The sequence below is a fragment of the Solenopsis invicta genome, chromosome 7, assembly GCF_016802725.1.
Source record: "Solenopsis invicta isolate M01_SB chromosome 7, UNIL_Sinv_3.0, whole genome shotgun sequence".
Lineage (NCBI taxonomy): Eukaryota > Metazoa > Arthropoda > Insecta > Hymenoptera > Formicidae > Solenopsis > Solenopsis invicta.
In genome coordinates, this window is record NC_052670.1 from 3444189 (window position 1) to 3466816 (window position 22628).

Sequence of the window (22628 nt, forward strand, 5' to 3'; positions counted from 1 at the left end):
TAATATTCGAATTATGATGCGATTAATTTGAAAATTAATGACTATTTCAACAATGTCAAGAGCACGTAATAACTAGACAAATTAGTAATAATAGCGAATAATAATGGTAAGAAATTCGAATATTTCTCTTAACATTTTTTTTTTATTTTTAGAAAGAGAAAGCTCTCTTGAATTCTTAAATTTTCTTTGGGCAGAATATCTATCTTTTGTGAGAAAATCAGGGTGTGAACGATTAGCTCCTTGAAAATAATTTTTCTTCGTTCACCGTTTATCGTCCCGAGCATGTCTTCGTTTGCGCTAGTGAGTTTCGAGAAATAATTTCGTACGACGTGCTTGGCGTGATTTAGTATAACATGCATGGAATATTTTATAAATTCATTAAATGCATATAAAACAAATAGAAGATATTTTTATACATAAATAGTATAATTATAAATGTTCAGTAATTCTATTTCACTCGAAGCACCACGGCTAGATATCTTTAAAACTGGTTAAAATATTAATTAAAAATTCTTGCAAATATCCTGACGTTCTATAAAAATCTAAAGTTTTCCAAGCAACCAAGCGATTAAACCAATTATGACAGTCTGTGCAAAAATATCACGTATACGCCCTAATTGTGCTGTAAACAATGGCAAATTGTTTTTTGCCCGACAATGAGATGAGGTCAATAGAAACTTTGAAGTTTTAAAGAATTCTTTCATTCGTTAAATTTAAAATAACAAGTGCTTCAATTATACTTTTTTTTTTAAATAAAATTATCTAGAAAATAGAGAACAAGGGAGGGAAAGGCAGATAGGACATTTTAATACGTTTTTTAAAACGCTTCTAAAGAAAAGAATCCTCACGGATATTCAAAATATTTTCGGTTCTATTTTGGCATTATTATTTTATCGAATCCATTATGTAATCGGTAAAAAAAAATATACGACGCGATACGAGACAAGGTCGATGTAAACAGTGGCGATTTCCTTAACTTCCTTATCGAGATGACATGTGTTCATTCGATGCGCCCAACAGAGCGAATCTGCTAGACGGAAACGGAGCTTTTCCCGGGCTTTTTCTTATTGTACAGAGCGAAGGCTAGCGGGGCTGTCTCTGGCGCGAACGCGAAAGTGGAGGTAAAAAGAATACCCTTAATTCTTTTCCAATCAATCGATTTCTCGAGCTCGATTACCGTCGACTCGGTTGCAACGGCGTGATACAAATTGCGCGTGGTGCACACATTTTCTACGAGTTGAATTAACATCCGACGGGGATTTACCGAACGTGGGAATGGGGCTGAGATTTTTACGTCGAGATCGATCCGAGATATCGAGCCGACCAAAAAACCTTCGTCAAAGATGGTTGCAATTGTTTTGCGAGGTGTTACGTGCTAAGCGCGATGTGTCGGATGCCCTGAGAGAATTTATTCTGCTTGGCGAAACGAAAAATAAATGATCTACCTCATCGAAAATTACTTTGAAATAGCAGATATAAAGACTTAAGAAACTTTATCATATTTTTCTGAAATTATTGTTATATATTTATGATCCTTAAATCTAATCCGAAATTAACTTCTCTTTAGTGACAATGTGATTTATCAAATTTAATTTGAAATATATGAAAATTATGAAAAGCCAATATAAATCACATTATTTATTTGTATCGTTAAGCGCCTTTATAACATTATTCATTTATGTAATTACTGTAATTTACGTAACGTATTACGAACATTTTGCGTACGTAAAAATAAAACATGTAGCGTGTATCTTAAATGATAATAATAATTCTTTTTACAAATTATAAATAATGAAAATATAGACGGGGATATTTTTACGAAATGCAAAAAAAGTATGTGTTATAATATAATAACAATCATATAAATGGAGAATATTATAAACGCGCTTTTAATGATATAAATGAATAATGAGATTTAATATATTTTTTATTGGCTTTTTATCGTAATTTTAATAGATTTCAAATTAAACTTAATATTACATATTATATTACTAAAGAGAAATTAATTTCAGATTAGAAAAATCGAGAGAACGTGCGATAAACTAGGGCATTCTGCATGAGGGAGTGCTGTACAATTCGGAGAAACGGTGCTGTAAGAATAGAAGTCGAAAAATGGAAAATATAATTGTGCGATCTCATGCTTGCCACGTACCACTTTCCGAATGAACTTCTTAATTCGCGAGGCGCGAGGCCGTTTCGAGATTAGATATGAGACCCGTGAAAATTGCGGGTGCGAGCTGCGAGCACGTCTTTAGATTCGCGAGAAAGAGAATTCGGCCGCAGTTACGCGCGCGTATAAAGAACGCAGTCATGCGGCTCATCCCATCCGCCTCTTTTTGGAGCGTCAGTATTCGAATCTTTCAAATGCCGAAAAGATCTTCGCGATCGATTGAATTTCACAGTCCACCTGTCATTCACTCTATAAACGCGCGCGTGTGTGGCTGATAAGAATTATACACGGGTGGATGGAACATAGGCGACCGATTGAAATTTAGCTTGCAACTGCCCAGCTTCCTTTATTTACTGTGCATGTACGGTTGATACGGTTGATACCACTCGTTAACGAGAAGTGTATGTACACGGTTTCGCGAAATAGAAATTGACACTGGCCAAGAGTGAGATCTGACTTTACGAGATTTTCTCCTAACGTCACTGGCTAAACTAAGTTTGGTCTCCTTGCTTACTCCGTCTCTGTTTCTCGCGAAGAGGAACTCAAACGCAACCGTGGCTTCTTTTTCTTGGCTAAGACCTCCTGGCTTTCGTCTTACGCCAATTAACCGTCTCGAGAGTGCTCCTTTTACGTTCCCCTTGCGTGCGCCGCTTATCGTGCCCGTTCCCATATCTTTCGATCTCGAGCATCGTAAAATCGCCCGCTGGATGTAAATCGCGTACGCGTCTCGTATCTCATTCCGGCGTGAGATGGAACTCCTGATTCCCCCGTATATGATACACACGTCTCTATAAGCCGAACTGATTAACGCAAGGCCGTTCGTGTGACGCTCGTGTTGTTCTAAGCTAAACAATCCACCATGTTTGCCTATTATTTACGACTCATAAACAGTGTTGCGTTTAGAAGACTTAAAATTATCTAGATAAAGATAAAATAAACGTGTGTCTCAGTTAAGGTAAAGGTCGTTTAATTTTAAATTTATTTTGATGTAAGTTAAAATTATACATCGTATATATTTCATCTATACAATTTTAGAATAATGTCGCTGTTGAGTGAAAACAATTTAGGATATAAAAACAATATACATTTATATTTTTATTGTTATTTATAAATCTTTGTGTTTTGAGAGCGGGAGTTCTTCAAGTAATTCAATCTGACAATGTTTTTCTTTTGATTTGGATCAATATGGAGTTTGAATCAATATGGAATATGCAAATAAAAATCAAAGTTGAAAAATATGAACCGGAAATATGGACCGATCACCAACTTCGATGAATTTGAAAAATCAGTTTAAAACCGATTAAATTTATGAAGCGTTAATTGCAAAACTTAAAATCGATTGCGTATCAACACGGTTTTTTTTATCCATTTTCTGCAAATTACAATTTAGTTATGTAAGATACTTTCATTTAATAATTAAATTTTTTTTAATTATAATAATTAAAAAATTAAGGATGATCAGTGTTAAGTTTTGCAGTTGGTAATTTACAAATTTAGTAGATTTTAAGTTAATGTTAGGCAGTGTTAAGCAAAGTTGATGAAATCGGTCTGATGAAAGTTCCTTGTAAAGATTTTTGAATCACTCATAGTTTTGAGGCAACTTTTACGTTGCGTTAATTTTTTCTGATTAATGCAATTGGTTATATTGCTTAAAAAAAATTTTTTGTTAAGATAAATGGGAACTTGGAGATTTTGTGAGAAGCTAAGGGCAATGCTTCGTACTTGTCCACGCTAACTTAAATAATTTGAAAAGGGATAACACTTCTTTTAGCTAAAATAAAGATAAAAGTAATATATATCCTAATAGTCTAGATAAAAATACGGAAAAGCCATTTAGATAATTATTTATATAATTTTATATAAATAACAGCAAACACCGCTCATAAGATGTCTCTTTTACGGCGAAAGTCCATGTAATCATGTTGAGAGCTGTAGAACGGGACTTTAACAAACTCCCTTTTAAGACAATTTCGCTTTATCGAAAATTCAAGTCGACCTTATCGTCAAGTTTTATACTAGAAATTAAAAAGTTACGACGGATAATGTTGAAATATTACAGGAGCCGGTCCTTCGACTACATTGACGTCGTCGCTCCGTCGAAGTGGGGAATACCGATACGATGAGGAAGCCGTTAGTCGCGCAGAGCGCCGTATAACATCTTGTACGAACGTACCAGATACCTGGTGCACCTGCGAGAACCCGGCTACTTTCGGATCGACCGATCGCCCAGATCCGGGCCGCGCGCATATGAACGATACTATCGCGGCGAAATATTGTTGCCATAGTTAACGAGATCGATGCAAATGTGAATTTCCGAGAGACTACGCTCACACACGAGAGAGCCGAGTTGAAAGATCTTCGCTTCACCCGCATACCTCCCCCCTCTCTCTCTCTCTTTTGTTCTCTCATTCTCTCTCTCCGCACCGGTCCACTGGCATTTCAATCGCCAACTGTCGAAAAGTGAGATATAGCTAATCGGCCGTAAGCCTCCGCGTCTCTGTGCTGGACGCGTCCAGCGGGCGAGCGCAGAGGGGCATGAGGGACACACCCCCGATGTTATCCAATCCCGTCCTTTGTGAAAGTTCGCGCGGATTTCGCACCGCACCGCATCGCATCGACGCACGGTCTCTTGCGCGGGTCGCGCGATGCGTCTTTTGTTGCGACGTTGTTAAACGATGCGTCGGTCGTTGCGCACGGACCGATCGGCGGAACGCAACACGAGCCCGTTTGACGTCGCGTGTCAGATTACGGAACGTCCTCATTTCCATCGCGCGCGTATGCGCGGCAGGAGCCCATCTAATATTGAAAAGAGACATCGAGTTTAGGGGAAGATTTTCAGTTGATTTAATCAACGAAGAACATCGAACGGTCGCGAGTAAATATTGGTGTATTTGATAAAAGTTTCCATATTTTTTCGCGTAACAAGAAAAATGTGATTATTGCGAGGAGTGAACTTTGTCAAAAAGAAAGAAAAAAAAAGAGAGAAAGGAAAGAGAAGAGGAAAAGAGGGCAGAGATAATACAAACCTATGCTGCATTTTTTTTTTACAGTTAAAATGATTGCTCACATGGCTACGTTCCTTAAAAAAAAAAAAATCAATTAAATTGCCAATTATACAATGTATATATGCTGATAAAATATTTCAGTTTTACACATTGTTGTAGGAATCTTTAAATTGTCGCATCGACTCGCGCTGCGAATATCTTCGATTGAAAGAACTATTGTCCATTCAGCGCGAGTTTTAATCACTGTCACTTGAACGATTAAAAAAAAAAAAAAAAGATACTCCAATCTAAAAGCGATTCCTTAATCGAGGGTGAAACGCCATTCATTACTGCGGCCTCTCCAACGTGTAGTATTAAATCGGACGCGATCTCTGCAACTTTAAACAGCCACATTCGAAGCCGCAAATGTGAGGTGAGAATGTGAGCCGATGAGTTTCCTGTAAACGTACCCGTTTTATCAAGATTCTCAAAATTTCCCCTCTATAGCACACTCGAGATAAGCGTGTTGCATATAAGTGCCGCTGGGAAATTCAAGCTTTACGAGAAGGGAAAGGATAGGGGGCGAGAGAGAGAGAGAGAGAGAGAGAGAGAGAGAGAGAGAGAGAGAGAGAGAGAGAGAGAGAGAGTAGAGAGAGAGAGAGTGAGGGTGGGAGGGAGGGAGGGAGAAGGAAAGCTGAACGCTTTCGATAAGCTTTCCGGTTAGTTCTCAAGTTTTCGATTAGTTTTTCGGTTACGCGACTCACGATTTCCCGTGGATATAAACGTTCGTTGTATCCACGGGATATAGATTATCGGATATTTACCGCGGGAAAAGCGAGAGAGAGAGAGAGAGAGAGAGAGAGAGAGAGAGAGAGAGAGAGTCGCCGTGGGGAGGATGGAAAACGCGCGAGAAAGGGGGTTGGAGCGAGGGAGGCGAAAGGGCAAAGGGTGAAATCCCAGGCACCGTCGAGGATGCGATTGAGATTAAGCGGAAATGCGAGTCTACTCCGCGTGGCGGCCTCCGCTTTTATTCGCGTCCTGCTTTGCGACTCTTGTATGGTTTTGCCTCGAGAGCTACACCCGTGTGAAATTGAATTTCAATCCCTCGTCACGGCCGACATGCGGTACCTACTACTACTTACGGCGGAGAAGAAGGGAGACACGCGTCACCTTATTGTTCGCGATGGCATTCGCGAGCGAGAAAGCCGCACAACGCGTCTGCATAACGCAGATGCCATATCGAAATATCGCGCTCGTTAAATCTGCATGCGGATACCACTCGGCCGACCGGGGATATCTTCTCGGTTGCGTATTTCTCTTCGAGACGAGCGCGATGTCGAATTTTCTCCGACGGGAATCGGCCGGTAGAGTATCGTTCGTCTCGCGTGTCGTTCTCTTCGTCTCGCGTGTCGTTCTCTTTAATTTACAGCTGCGTTCATATAAACATGTGGACAAATAGGGTCGCAAATTGAATCGGTCTTTTTGGAGGGAAAGAGTTATTCTGGAAGCCCTATCTTTCTCGACAAACGTACGACTCGCGTTAATAAAAATATTACCACAGTTGTACAATATTTAAAATTTTATCAATTTATTTGTCGCTCGTCATGAAACTGAACTAAAATTCTTTCTGTTACACAGGTGCAATAATTACTTAAGAAACAATCGCGTGTAAAAATTTTGAGAATTTAGCTTTTTTTAAAATGAATAAATCAATTATAGGTTTATATTACGAATCGAATCAGATTTGGTCCAAGAGAACATATTTGTGCTATCTTCTCGTGTAATGGAGTTAGAACTGCACTTCTCAAGTACATCTACTGCTAAACCAACACAAAATAAGAAAGTGGTTCCGTCATTCTAGATTGTTCAGCAAGTTTCACACGGCGATTTGAAATCTTATCATGCGTAGGACAAACACAATTTTATATCCAATAAATTTACATCTATTAGATATTTACAAAGCGTTGCCGAATCAGCTAATAAACATTTTGCTGACTTAATAAGCATTTTGTTGACTGACAAAATCAACATTTTAGTGACTTAATTAATAAGCATTTTATTGGCTGATTAAGTAAAGCTTATTAATTAAATCAATGAAATGTTTATTAACTACGACGATGGTCGTAATTCATAACTATTGATATTTTTGAAAAAGCTTGTTTAAAAAAATAAAAAAATTTGATGTAAAATTTTAAATGACATAAATAGCTAAATAACAATATAAATTTCCAAATTCATTATTCAACGCACTATCCACGCATAGTCTTGTTTAATTATGTATAATACTTTTTTATTGTACGCTTCCAGTAATGAAAACTTTACTGTGACGTATATATATATATATATATATTTATTTATACGACGAGACATACAGGTCTCGTCAGGCATATAACTTGTTGAACAAGTAAGCCTTTTTGGCCAAGCAAATAGACACAGTTTCTTAAGTAGGTATTCAAAGACACTTGGCAATCATTCTTCTGGAGCTGGACGGCCAGCCTAAAACGAAAGTTCAAGAGAGGATACGCTGTGTCAAAGTTAAGCCTGGAACGTGGATTACGTATACTCGCGAAGACGTAGTTAACCCCACGCTAGCACTGATATACTAATTGAATTAGTTATTTCGAAGCAGAAAGTTAAGGGCACGTCTGCGCCAAGTTTTCAACATGAAATAGCTGGCAGAATCGACGTGCTAGCACGCCGAGTTCGAAAGTTCTTATTAACCCGGAAGTTTCGTTCAGTATCGCGCCTGAGTGTTATTTAATTACTAATTCGAAGAATATGTGGCCTCGCGCGCTTTTATGAGGAACGGGGAGAACTTTTCGCCGATTAATTTCGACGCCCCACCCCCCCCTTTTTCCTTCCCCTCGGTATCGATTATTAATAACGGATCCTGGAATGCGCGATGTGCGGGGATCGTAATTTCTGCGGGATCCACCCGCCGCCGCGCCGTTCGTCTATCCGTCCCGTGAAGGACCGTCCGTTTTAATTACCGCGATCGCCCCTATCAATTTTTTTGCCTTTTATTTATCTATTTATTTATTTATTTATTTTTTCTCTTGAACACACACCTACGCGCGATCCCTCGTAGCTCCCAGCCTATGGGAAAATGCTGTTAACGCGAAATGCTGCTTAATGAGGAGATGAATAATTATAATCTCGCACCAGCCATGGCGCGCACTTATCGAGGTCTAATTTGCGCATGATAACACTCGCGAAATGAATTAGAGGGATTAACAATTCATTTTATTGGAAGCAAAATCCACTACTACTCGAAGCTCTCTCTTTCTCTCTTTCTCCCTCTCCCCCGTCTCTCTCTCTCTCTCTCTCGATCTCCTCTCCACTTCAGAGGAGAGTGCGCCTAGTCTCCGGCTCTTTTATGGTAAACGCGACTGCGTGGGGAAGCGAAGGGGGCACCACCGGGCGATTAAAATATTTTATACATGTAAAGTATCCTATCTTCGGTACAGCAAATTTTAACGATAAGTTTTTTGATGAATAATGAGTCGATTTTTCTTTCCGATGGAGGTATAATGCATGCAAGTTTCGTTCCGGATAGTGCGCGTTTTGCGCATTAGGTCGGGTAAGAAAAAAAAGACTCGTTTATTAAAAAATGGAATGAAGCTAACATTAATCGAGAAACAAAGACAAAGGCTATAGATTTTACTGTTCATTAACGTCAACTGTTTATTAATCTCACGAACTTGATCCCTAATTCAACGAACGATATATAATCCCGTGATTAAAGCCCTACCGTAATATCTCCGTCAGACCTCATGACTCTCGCGCGCTGAAGGGATCCGGGATTTAATGTTCGTCGCGAATGAAAACATCCACGGCACATCCACGCATCGGGCCGGCGCGGCGGAAGAACGTATTAAACTTAGGGGCCCCTGCGCGTGTGTAAGCTCCGTTCAGCAAAATATTCGTAACATTCGGCAAATACGGCGGATTGTACGTACGGCGGATCGCGCGCGGAGGGAGTTAATGGCATGCCGGGACTAGTGTTGGGTCATTCCACTTGCACGGCTTGCATATATAGGTTTACAGCGGTACCCGGGATGATGGGTCTCGCCGCGCTGCAGAAGATATAAGCCGCTTTATGTTCTCCTCTCGCATCTCTACAGCTGTAACGCTTGTCGCGCGAGTTCGGTGCCGACCGACGACGACGACGACGCGCGGATACGCGCGTGTACGCCGAGTCTCGTGAATTTAAAGCGGATGTTCTTCCGCGGCACTTTATTAATCGATCAAGCCCCCTCGATTCCGTGCGAACGCGAAAACGCATGTATAATTAACTCGTCGAGGTTCGTTCCTCCTTCTCATCCTCCTCGACGACGTTCGTCACCTCTCGTCCCCTATTAGCGCGCATCTATTTTTTACGCATTCCGCAGACACGGTTCGTGTAATAACGCGTTGAATGGAACCCTTCGCGCGCCGAATATTTCATATCGAAAAGAACGACCGCTTTTCCGAAGCATTGGAAAATTGAAAACCACATTAAATAATTAGGGTAGACACGAAGAAAAATAAATTCTTAAAAAAATGCATAAGTGCTTTAATCTAAGAATATTTTATGCTTAGAATAGCGTTAAGAATCAATAATCTTCGATTAAAAATAAATTATTCTTAAAACAAAGCAAAAAGATTTTTAATTGAAAACAAATTTTACTTTATTTAAAAAATAGAAGTGCGCCCGTTTAATATTAATATGCTTGTATTAGGATTATTTTTGTTTTCAATGCGGGCGGGTCTGCTGCGGCGGATTCATTGCACATTTCACTCATGTTGTTTGTGGGTAGCAGATCCGCTGCGGCAAATTCATCGGAGCAGATCCGCCTGTGTGTACAAGCAACCGGCGCTTCTCTATCGCTATAACAAAGTCGATGTCTATTGATTATGGACGTAGGTAGAACGAGCTAAATATTTTATTTATCTTTGAAAGTTTGAATCACATTTTGAAGACATGCTCTGTGAATATAATATGTCACTTACGAAACTGTCCTCACTTATTTCGTAATCATTGATAGTTTGTTTGAAAATGCGTTTGGTTATTACCAGTAAAAATAATGCAGTTGGCAGAAGTGAAAATTACTGGCGTTGCGTTTCGTTTCTTCCACCATTAAAACCAGTAGACGATTCCAAATAGTCCGAAGCGTCATAAAGATTTTTAGGTTTAAAATTGTGGACATTTCAACGTTACCGCAAGCTTGTAGTAACATTGCAGACATTTTTTGTAACTTCTATACAATATTACATCCATACAACAATTCGGGTTGTTGACCGGCGCACGGCCCCGTAAGATAGGCGACACGCCGCGCGCCGTCTGGGCCGGCTTCCCCACTCTCCTATCTCAAGAATAAAATATACTTTGCATAGATATATTTATTATCGATGCAAGTGAACAGTTGTAATTGAAGAGAGCGTTTCATACTTAAATGAAAACAAACATTCAAGAATAAAAATATATGTAAATTAAGAATTTTTTTTTGTGTGTAAAGATCGAGGGACGATAGATACGATGCTGTTTCTCATTTAACAGGGAAAGGCAAATTTTTATCAGCGCGGCTAATTATGGTTTGCTAAAACTGTAGTATTTACTACTGCAGAAAAAAATTTATCACTGTTGTTACCAACCATGTTGGTTTCTTAACAAAATAGACTTATCTGTTATGATACACAGAAAAAAAATTATTATTAAATCAACAATGTATTGTTTTATATATAAGCAAGAATATAAAATTCTTCTTGGAAGAATTTATAATCTTAAACAGACATAATTTTGCTTACATAAAGAAAATTTTTTTCTTCGTGTAAGCAAATTATGTCTGTTTAAGATTATAAATTCTATCAGGAAAAATTTATGAAACAATAAATTGTTAATTTGATACTATCTTTTTTCTGTGTGTATATATGTATTGATTATTAAATGAAATCTGCTATTCTAGCTAGTCATAATAAATTGCTCATTTATGAGTAAGTAACAGTAGATTCAGTATTTATCATAAGTAAGAATTCACTCAAAAAAATAGTCTTGCAAGTACAGCTACAATTTTCTGACAAAAAATTAACTAAGATACATAACTGATCAGCAAATATTGTGATAATGCATATGTTTGGTACTTAACCAATCTAAATAACAGGCAGAACCCGTAACGGCACAGCATAAGAAAAGCATTGCAAAATATTGCTGCAATGTTTCAGCTACATAGCAGTAATGGTAAAATGTTCGCTTCAGAAATATTGACATGTAATGTTGCAGCAATATTGTTGCAATATATATTAATGTTGCTGCAACATTACGTGTCAGTGTAATTCTGAAGTGGACATTTTATCGTTGCTGCAATATTGCTGAAACATTGTAGTAAGATGTATTATAAAATTTATTAAAAAATTTGTATCCTGTTTGTGTGGCAATGAGATCAAAATTTTCTATTAAATGTTACTGCTATAAATTCTATATAATATTTTAGCAGATACAAAAAAATAGCGATAAATTTTTGTTGTGACATCTAGAAATCTATCTATATCAGCAAAATATTTTTTTTAATGTTAATAAAGTAAAGAATATGTAAAAGGCGTAGCATTATGAGATTTTTCACTCTTGTTTTAAACAAGGGGATGTTCTGAAGTAGGAGGATTCTATTTCACGAGAGAATTTCTTGAAGTCGAGGCTCCAAAATTGGACTCCAAGATAAAAATAAAATAAAATAAATTTGGAGAATACAATTTTAATTGTTTCTACTTAAAAATTAAATCAGGAGCTTGATGATTTGGATCTTTAACGGCATCTGCCATATTATCAGAAACAAAACTTGTATCTCCCTATAGTGAAATAACAATTAATGGTTGCAGTGCCTGCTACCATAGCTAAATTTTTATACCTTACCTATAACGCCAATAACTAATTAAATTTAGTTATGCCGTTACAGTTTTAGCTATCTAGACGTTACAACTGAAATTTAACTACCACACACAGATCTTTTTTTACTGCAACCAATCTCTTTTTTTTTCTCGAACGAAACAGACTTTACTTCATGAAATCTGCCGTCAGTTTATTTCGCGAGTTCGTTTATATTTGCAATATCAACCTCATCTGCGAACGATTTCTACGTTTTCGCGAAAACTTTCAGTTAAATCGAGCTCGGATATTTCAGTTACGCGCGTTGTCGTACGGTTTCCACGCGCAATGCGAGGAGTAACGTTTATGTGCGGTCAGTCTTAAATTTCAACGAGGGTACATGGGCGGTCTTTACACGAGGCTCGCATGCTCGAAGTTTCGATGTGGTTCGCCGTCGACGTGATGCTCGAACGATCGCGTGCTGATTGGACGGCATTTGTCGGGCTACTGTCGGTCCCGCTTGCAAGATCAAGAGTACGGAATACACTGATTGCAGGCTTGTAACCCGGCCGCGCCGTGGAGTTCCACCCCCGGTCCGCTCCGCTCCGCTCCGTGTTTGCTGTCTGCTCGTGAAAGTTATCATCTCCTGAATGAAGTTTGCACTTTTCCGCGCACGTAAGGAGATCATCACGATCCCGAAGGGTAGGAGGAGACGCGGCGGCAAGCGGGAGGAGAGGGGGATTGTAATTTATGACACGAGGAATCGATGGTGACTCGACTGATTCGCGACTTACACTTTGACGGGATATTTTTAGATTTTTGTGTGTCGCCGATAAGGCGCACGCTAAAATGCAATTAAGTGGAGGAACCGGGCGACGATAGCAATCTCGCATTATAATTTATATCTAAGATATACATTGCTTTTATAGTTCTATTATTTTCGAAAAGTTACGGAGAACGGAGTTACATATCGATCGCTTTTGTATCTGATCACTTTTTATCTTATACTGACAATTTTATTACGTTTTTATTATGATACGCGATTTCTCTGGTGGACTTATCAAATATTTTCAGAAAAATAAGGGCTGTTATCTTACATGCGGGAGATGCTTAAAAATTCATTTACTCGTATTTGTATTTTAAAATATTAAAAATACTTTCATTATTTACATGTTACTAATGTAATATGCATAAATATACGACGAACAAGTTTTTATTTTAAGAAATAATACTCAGTATTTTTTGATTTGATGACAAAATAGAATATCTTTCAATTATCTCACATGATACAAGATATCACGTTTCGATATCGCGAACTTTGTAGAATGCAGATATGAGAGAATTTACTTGAATAGCATCGCGACATCCGGAAGCTAATCTTTTCTCTATCTCTGCCATTTTGCATAGTAAATCGATAAATATCGGATCTGGAAAATCAACTGAAAAAAAAAGTTTTATTAATAATAATCATAAACATTTCGCGTTCATACGCATTAAAATACGGTACGTACTTTTAACTACACACGAGTGAATTTCTGTTAATATATCTTGCAGCGCAAGTCCTTTATTTAACTTCAGCTGTTGAATCTCTGCGTAATAATACATTAAGGATGATATAAGTCAAATATAAAGCCCTATGTGTAAAATCTCTGTTATTGTAAAAGGATACTCTTGTAGCATGTGTCGTAGGAATCGTTCAGCAGCCAGTTTACAATACTATTTATATCGCTTGGTAATGGATGTCCAACGCAATTATATACATTTTCTTCGTTCACAGCACCATAAGCAAACCACGTACTTTGAAGCACGCTTATTACTTTCCTCATGTCGCCGCCGCTCAAGGTCATTAACGCTTCTTTTCCATTCTCCGTAACTTGTAATCTGCAAAATTTTTCATCAGTCGAAGATCTCAGAACAAACGTGCAAATTATGTGATTACATATCAAATAAATTCTCGCTCACTTCTCCGCTTCAATGACATGATTCAGTCTTGGCATTATTTGCTCCGCTGCAAGAGGTAAAAACCTAAACCTGGTGCAACGAGACTGCAAAGCTGGGATGATTTTGCTGAGGTAGTTGCATATGATACAAAAACGCACATTATCCGTATATTTTTCAATAACTGTAAATAATACCAAAGATGTAAAACATCTTACATCAGCAATCTACATACAAGTATCGAGATAACACTTACTTCTCCTGAGTGCATTCTGAGCGTCGATTGTCATAGCGTCGGCCTCGTCCAGAATAATTAATTTGAACTTAGATTTGTACATGGTGCCTGTACTGGCAAAACTCAGGATCTGACCTCGCACAATACCTATGCCTCTGTCATCGGAAGCATTTAATTCTAGCACCTAAACATACAACAAGTAAAGCTTAGAAGGCACTAACAAAGAGATATGAAATTATTGAACGATAAATACACAACCATCGAATTGAACTGAGCTGGAGTGTAGAGTTTACGAGCACACGCCAGTATGGTGCTGGTCTTTCCTGTTCCAGGTGGTCCATACAGAAGAAGATGTGGCAGCTGATTCTCATCAATGTACTTGTTTACTGTAACAAGCAGTTCTTTGTTTAGCGAACAATAAAACGCGTTACGTTGTTTACTTATCGTCGTTTACTTACTCGTCTTTATTATCGTCTCGTGAGAAATAAGCTCGTCCAGGCTTTTGGGACGATACTTTTCGACCCTGAAATAAAAAGATTCTCAGTTCTGTGATCGAGGTGTGCTCCCGGATCGAGTGTCTCGAGTGTCGCCGTACTCACCATGGCAAATTTACAGGCTGTTCGTTGCTGGATGTCATTGTGTCGTAGAATCACCGGCTCCGAATACCTCGAACCGTTTGAACAATTTGAAGGTTAGTTTCTTGCCGCGCGTTTTGCCAATTACGACGCGCAGAATATGGCGATGACAGTTCCGACGTGTTGCGCGGCATGTGCTTCAGAAACATAAAGAAATTGTTTCGCACGTCTATTCATGTGCAAACTGCAAACTGCAAACTCAATCTTGTCTCAGCAGTCACAGAGTTGCATTAGTTTGCAATAAAATCGGGTAACGTTGCAATAATAATACGGCGTACTTTGTACGAAAGTTAGTCTCGCGAAAAACTCATTTCACAATTGATTAAACAAACAAGTAATGAGGTTACTGAAAAACTGAATAAATAAAGGGCGAACTAGGCTAGATGTAAAACTTATTTTGTTTGGAAATTACACAGGGACATGGATCGCTCGTACGGGAGGTAAATATGGCACATCAAGTTCTTCGAAGATTTCCCAGAATGATGGTCAATCGTTCCTGCGACATGGTGCAAAAGTTCGAGTATCTCCTGGTGCTAGACTTCGAGGCCACATGTGAAAGGTATCAGGTGATCAAACCACAGGAGATCATCGAGCTACCGTGCGCGGTGCTGTCCACCCACGATTGGAAGCTGAAAGACATGTTTCACTCGTATGTGAAACCTAGAGTCCATCCGACCCTCACACCATTTTGCACGGAATTGACTGGAATCATGCAGGAGACAGTGGACGGTCAGCCTTACTTCGTGGACGTATTCCCGATATTTTGCGAGTGGCTGACTAAAAGAGGATATTTTGACAGACCTGAAAAAAGCTCGTTCGTCACGTGCGGCAACTGGGATTTGAAAACCATGTTGCCGAATCAGTGCGATTTAGATGGCATTGCTCCACCGGATCAGTTTAAACAGTGGATAGATCTAAAGCATATGTTTTGCGAATCCACTGGGTATTATCCGAAAAGCTTGAAAGACATGCTTGCACGATTAAACATGCCACTAAAGGGACGTTTACATTCAGGTATCGACGATGTGAAAAATATGATTTCAATAATGCTAGCTTTGAAAGAGAAATACAACACACAATTTAAAATTACTTCGTCGTTAACAACTTCTGCGATAAATTTTAGACATTACGAACAGACTGAGGTGGCGAGGAATGTATCGAAGAAAAACACATGATTGTTAGAAATGAGTCTGCATTAATAAAATATGATTTTTGTAAAATTCTTCAGTTACAATAATTACATAAATAAATATTCTGATTGTCATAAAAAACTTGATTATTATCGCCTCACGACGACTTTGATCAACACATCCTGCTTATTATTCTCTGTGTAAATCTCAAGTACAGCCTGCATATTACGTTCTATTCTCTGTGAACATTGTATTTTTAAACGAAAGCTCTTTCCACTGGGTAACATTCCTTCTGCAGGAACAACACTGAAGTTGTCTGAATTCGATAGACTGGTCTGGAATGGCTCAGCCACTTTGGAAAAGCTAAGAATAGTTACAGTTGCTTCATTCTGTATTGGAGGACTAAGAACAATGGTGGACGGAGTTACAGTGAATTGATCTCCTTGCGATTCAGCATGTTGAACTTCGTGTTCTACCATGGTTCTGTGTAATAAAATATTATATTAACAAGAAAATTACACTTTATCAAGAACTAATATAAAGAATAATAAGAAATATGTACATTAGAAAAGAATATTTAAATGAATAAAAATTTCTTACTGAAAAGCGAAAAAACTTGCTCCACCTGCTTCGTCTACATGAGTAGTATCGCTTACTAGAGAATGATACAACTCTGATTCATCAGTATCATAATGTACAGGCAAAGTATCATCCGCGCATGCTTCCACTGTGAGCATTATCTCATACTGATGAACGCCGGTGCACAAATCACTTAGATATTGCTATTTAAATACATGCTATCATTATTACATAAACAGAATTGGGATAAATAATTGTACATACTTACAATAGGATCGCGAATTGACGTTAAACCAGAAATTAATTGCTCCTCAGGAAAAGCTTTACATATTGGATGAACAATATTCTTGAATGCCTCACTTTCATTTCCCGTTAATTCACCCGACTCTTTTATTTTATTGTACAATCTGAGAAAAAGAGTACACATTTTCCAGTGAAAATTAAAGCCGCTAAATGTCTTTGTCTAAAAAAAAAATTTTTTTTTAATATATAATTTTTTTACCTTCGGATTCGCCAGCGGGTTGGTTCATCACCATGTATAACGTTTATTGTTGCAACGTGCGACACTTCCGAACGTTGCAATAACGCGAAATCTTTCTTCGGATGAAACTGTATTGCTATTTGTCGAGATTCTTTAGCATTAAGTATTACTTCTTTTGGATTTACATGCCAACTAGAATCCAGTGTTGGAGAAATAACTGTAATATATAAATATGTTCGTCTTTATATAATTCATATAAAAATGATAATGCATAAATAGAAAATAAAGGAATAAGTTTAATCAAACCTTTTGGTATAACCGTGATTTTGGCGAATGATGGTAAATCGCCTATATTATCCAATGTAATATTTGCACTCAAAGTTGTAGTTTCAGAATACAAATTGCCAAGTGGCAGCCATATTTTTCCACTCGCATCTTTAAATGTACTTGAGATTTTCACTTTGCTGCAGCCGCCGTATCCATACAAAGGTATCTACCAATTTAAATTATAAATACTACCTCTATACATTTATTAAAAAGTTAAAACGATTAAAATTAGTAATAAATCTACTTACTCTTTTATACTGTTGAGAATCGCTACTCTCTCTTGTATAATGCTTAATAGTAATTTTTCCAACTACTGGACCTACATTGTATGGACTGAACGCGACTGCAAGCGTTTTACTTTCTTGGCGTTGCATTGCCAGTACCATGCTTGTGTTGATAGTTTGTTTGTCCCCGAGGAACTATATATAGATATTTAATGATACAAATTCTTTTTTTCTTTATAAGTAAAAAAAATTTATATATATACAATACCTTAAAGCTCTTACTGTCGTCACATATGTCTATTTGAATTTTAACCTTGTTGTTGCTCGTGTTACGAATCGTAAATTCTTTAGTCTCACTTTTTCCTGTTTTTACACTGTTCCAGACCAGGGCAGCATGTGTAGCTCTAATCGGGATGATATTTCCTGCTACAGCTAAACTAGATACTGTACTAATTGGTGAATTTCTATCGCAAAGTCCAGATCTATAAATAAAGAAAGATTATTAGTAACTATTATAGTTGGTAAGATTTTCAGGCAAAACACAAAAGCATCAAAAAAGGACTCGGCAAGTGACTCGGTAGTAGGGTGAACGTTCAAGAAAGAAAGGACCTAAGTTTGAATCCTGACAACGCTCAGAAACATCTTGATATTTTTCTTGTGTTGTCATCTGATATACATGATTGTTAGACGTGTATAAATACATAAATACTTACTTATTAGAGGTAATACTTTGTGGTGATGTTGCTGGACTTAGAGATACAACATTATTAGGCGTATGGCAACGCAAATAATTTTCTTTTTCTGATTCTAATAATTTTTGCTCGGTACTTATGATGTAATGATAAACATTGTTCCCGGCAACCAACTTAATTTTGGCGTATCTTGAGAAATAACAATAAATAAATAAGGTAAAGAAATACATTTATAATTTATAAATTATGATCGTCACCTTTCATCATTAATGGAGTTTGCATCTAAAAATTGTGGTTTATGTACAATTAAAAATGAACTTTTTTCTCCAACTTGCAAAAATATATTATCTGGTTTTATAAAAAATTCTTGCGTCATGTTTGGGTGTCCTTCAATTGGTACAACAATAGCAGATACATGAGTTGCTACATTTCCCGAGTTAATGATATTTAGCAATTTGCCGTGCTGCCTTGGGACAATTATAGGTATTTCTGTGTTAATAACTTGAATTCTACAAATACCTATTTGTGCGTAAAGAGGCACTTCTTTTCTGAATAATACAGTATCATCTTTGTATTGTACATATATAATTAGTTTGTCCGTCCAATGTTGTGATTGTTTTTGGGGAGAATCTGTTAAACAAAACTTTCTCACTTTTCTAAGAATAGAAGAACGCATGTATATGAAAAGTATATTTATTACGCAAAAAGAAGTACTTACCCATTGATCGCGATTTTTCACACTTTATATTAAAGATAAATTTCTCAAGTGGTTTGAGTATTAAATGTGTTGGTCCATCAATACTGAACATTTTTGTTTCATTCTAAAAAAGTTAAAATTATAGTTAAAAATATATTCTATGAAAGTTATAAGTATATAGTTTTTTAATAACTCATCTAATTGTATTTCATTAGATTCTAATCTCACATGTAATATATCAAGCTTCACAGGCACATCAACGTTGTTTTTGTTATGCAGTGTTATAGGCAGAGTTTTCGTAGTTTCATCTACAATGTATTGAAAATCTAATTCCTCTTTGTTAGAAGGGCATGTGATATCGAGCTCAAGTTGTTCTGGATTAACAAAGATCATATGTTTCATGGACCATTTTGACTTTGCCACCATATCTGATAAAAATATCTTTAATACTACAAATATTGGTTTGCATATTTGTGTTACTTTCACTTCAATCTAAAAAAAAAATGGTTCAATATTTAATAATTATTGATACAAACAACTTATTACTTTTAGTCGATACCGAATTATACCTTTGTATATCGGATCCCATTAGGCTTTATTAAAATTGCTTCCGAGGGTAGATTTAATTCAATATTTTGTATATCTCCTACGACTTCAACTAGCTTAATCATATAGGTGATCCATCTATCTCCATTGTTTATAAGCTCTATATTAACTTCATTCAGCATACCAATAATACAATTGCAGAATTGTTCTGTATTCTTGCCAAGAATGACATTTTCTGAAAAATTAAGAGAAAACCTTGTTATATCTGTCATATGAGATAATGAGTTGATAAATAAATGAATTATACTGCTTGAATCAGGCTGCCTTTCCACATTTGTGTTCATTTCAAGCGATAAACTTGTCATATTAGATCTTTCTTTTATTGCTTCTTTGCTTTGTATGTTCAAATCACTATAACTTTCCTCGTCAAAACTCTTGGACATTTTAAATGGTATGTTGGATAATGTAGTCAATTTGTCATTGCATGGTAGTGTAGAATTTGGTAAAGAAAATTTAAGATCTGATGTTGATGATACACCTAAATTGTTAGTCACTTATTAAAATATTTACATATTAAAGTTTTAATATCTTGTTTCATATTAAAGTTAAATATATGTAATATATATATATATATATATATATATATATATATATATATATATATATATATATATATATATATATATAAATGTATATATTGAAGTTAGTATATTATTTAATAAAAAAAACAAAAAACAAATATAGTGATTATTAACAAAATCTCAACTATTTACTTACCTACGTCTTGATTAAACGAAGATACTGAATTTTCATTACATGCATCCTTCTTTAATATATTCTTTTTAGATACATTTGCGAAGGATTCAGCTTCCTTCACATTTTTAATTGGAGCAAATGATACTCTTGTTCGCTCCTGCTTTAGATCAACAATTTCATCTCCAGTTATATTTTTAATTTGACTATCTATTGACAGTTTAACCGAACGATTTTCCACATTAATATCATCATATTTGTTCGTGTTTCTAGTAGACATTGCTAGGACAGACTTTTTATTGGACGGCAATGTATAAGTTTCTTTTCTCGCGTCGTCTTGAATTATTGTATTATTTTTCTTCTTCTTTTGTGCCATTAGAAGTTGATCGACAAGTCGCCGCGGCGTTCCGTTATTGAAATCTTGTAAAGTATTAACAATAGTGCTTAAACTTATGATACTGTTTTCATCTACATCTCTTCTAGGCTCTTTCTCTGACGATTCCGTTAATGCTGTTGCTGCAATATATTCCCTTATATATAAGGAAAAATTTAACTTAATTTAATTAAAAACTATGTAATTACCATCTGTCAAGACAGTCGATTCAATTAATGCTGGTAATTTTCCTATTTTTGCAGGAGTATCCAAAACAAAGCTTGGTCTTATTTTTTCATTATTTCCCAACATTTCTATATCGTCAGATTTACGTTCAAAATATTGTCCAACAGACACTTTCCGCCCACAAGATCTGTAGTTTAGACATTGTTTTATTATATGTATTTTATACATAATATACATATGTATATACGCACACAAAAATATACAAACTCTACTGTTAAATTCAGTTCTCCAATGATACCAGAAAGAGAACTAAAATCCAGCTTCTGCTTTTCTGTATTCGTGCCTGGCGTACAATATGTGCGATTTTGTCGCAAGTAAGTCTCATCAAAAAATTGTTCATCCAATTTTGAACCAGATACAAATTCTTCGTTATTGACCTCTGCCATCATCTCGTTGTTAATCTGTGCCATTATATCATCTTCATTAAAGCTGTAGTGATTGATAGTCTTGCTTATAGGAGACTGTCCTTTAGCACTACTGCTGACTCCAGATGAACGCGCCGTTATTTCACTGGGTTCAAAAGCAATCTGAAATTTAGTTTTTAAAAAATATATTCTGTTCTTTGAAATCAGATATGTAAGTCACAAATACTTACACTAGTTGAACTAACTTTACTCATTGAATGATTTGTGCTGTGCTCCTTGTCCACTCCACAATCAGACATGTAAGTTGGTACAAGGTTTGATGCCTGTGTAATGCCTGTTACATTTTGCACGTTGGCATTATTTTCTTTGTTTGTATCTGAAACAGTTGTTCCCATGATTATCTCTAGACAAACAGATACTGTACAGGTACATTTCTTTTCTCTATTTACCTGTGGTTAAAGAGATCTTTGTATCGCTGCACCTCTGAAGAAGTCTTCTGGCACATTCAAGATCATCTATATTGGGACAATTCAATTTTTGATCGTCCTCTGTTGTACTCATGTTTGTGAGAACTGTCAGTGATATCATATGTTAATGCAATTCATTGAGTTGGCTCATAAATGCTCTTAAAGAATCTTATTACCTGACATATTATCGTCAAGAAGACCCAACGAAGAAGTATCCTCTTTCTGTATCAACTCATGCTCATATAAGTCTTGTAGATCTCGCTTACCCTTCTCACCCAAGTGCCTATCATTGAATCTGCTCTCCAAACTGGAGAAAAGACATCTTTAAGAATCGAATTAGATAAATATTACCTAATCAACAGTATAAAGTCAGCAGTCCATGCGATTAGGCGTAAGGGCGAGTATTAGATGAAAGAATCTGTTTGAACAGTGAGTGACGCTCAAGAGGGAAGGGCTCTAACGGAACGCCTGTTGATTCGCGAGAGTCGTCTCTTTCAGAGGACGCCCGAAGGAAACGTACGTGCTTTTCCGGCGTACTGTGGACGTCGCCTGTGGTCGTGGTGTATTCATCACGGTAACGTTCAGCCCGCTGTGATCTTTGGGCTTGATCGTGGGTGTAAACATCGTAAGTCCTTTGTCATGAACGCGGCGAACAGTGACGGCACCGATGAGCGACAATTCGTGAAGCGGACGAATCAGCGGCCTTCTATTGTCTCGCGACCACGTGTACCCCCGCGTTGCTCCGGTCCAAGCATCCGTGATCACAACCTGGGCTTTAAAAAGTAACAGCCGATCGATTTTGCAGTTTAAATTTGAAAAGTCTCGGAGGTCACCGACGATTGGACACGGACTCGAAGGTCGCGACGTAGTTTATCATCCTGTCGACGCCTTACGTTTAATCGCCATCTACTGGCGAACGTCGTTGCGAAATTCGGCGGCAAAGTCGTC

The 22628-nt window shown here is 37.0% G+C and overlaps 3 protein-coding genes across 5 annotated transcripts; 1 reads left to right on the plus strand and 2 right to left on the minus strand.

The window, feature by feature from the left end:
• Nucleotides 1-13090: 13090 nt before the first annotated feature.
• On the minus strand, nucleotides 13091-14899 carry LOC105200694 (replication factor C subunit 5). Its single transcript, XM_026130320.2, has 8 exons — nucleotides 14765-14899; nucleotides 14624-14688; nucleotides 14424-14551; nucleotides 14187-14349; nucleotides 13955-14114; nucleotides 13662-13873; nucleotides 13504-13581; nucleotides 13091-13431 (listed from the first exon to the last, which is right to left on the minus strand). Exons 1-8 carry the CDS (start codon nucleotides 14800-14802, stop codon nucleotides 13289-13291), a joined length of 987 nt encoding a protein of 328 aa, XP_025986105.1. The 5' UTR covers nucleotides 14803-14899; the 3' UTR covers nucleotides 13091-13288.
• Nucleotides 14865-16071, plus strand: LOC105200692 (ERI1 exoribonuclease 3). Of its 2 annotated transcripts, none has more exons than XM_011168354.3 (2): nucleotides 14865-15050; nucleotides 15217-16071. In XM_011168354.3, exon 2 carries the CDS (start codon nucleotides 15247-15249, stop codon nucleotides 15973-15975), a length of 729 nt encoding a protein of 242 aa, XP_011166656.1. In that variant the 5' UTR covers nucleotides 14865-15050; nucleotides 15217-15246; the 3' UTR covers nucleotides 15976-16071. The 2 variants fall into 2 exon arrangements, with proteins under 2 accessions (XP_011166656.1, XP_011166657.1); XM_011168355.3 differs by having other exon boundaries at nucleotides 14894-15134.
• Nucleotides 15976-22548, minus strand: LOC105194166. 2 transcript variants are annotated; one of them, XM_026130319.2, is made up of 20 exons: nucleotides 22201-22548; nucleotides 21857-21987; nucleotides 21663-21785; nucleotides 21459-21589; nucleotides 21056-21375; nucleotides 20812-20975; nucleotides 20254-20745; nucleotides 19784-20014; nucleotides 19500-19711; nucleotides 19159-19422; nucleotides 18952-19054; nucleotides 18491-18863; nucleotides 18255-18422; nucleotides 17810-18023; nucleotides 17566-17736; nucleotides 17297-17483; nucleotides 17012-17207; nucleotides 16778-16916; nucleotides 16531-16712; nucleotides 15976-16413 (listed from the first exon to the last, which is right to left on the minus strand). In XM_026130319.2, the coding sequence occupies exons 1-20, from the start codon at nucleotides 22302-22304 to the stop codon at nucleotides 16080-16082; spliced, it is 4239 nt and encodes a 1412-aa protein (XP_025986104.2). In that variant the 5' UTR covers nucleotides 22305-22548; the 3' UTR covers nucleotides 15976-16079. The 2 variants fall into 2 exon arrangements, with proteins under 2 accessions (XP_025986104.2, XP_025986103.2); XM_026130318.2 differs by having other exon boundaries at nucleotides 21444-21589.
• Between the last annotated feature and the right edge of the window lie 80 nt (nucleotides 22549-22628).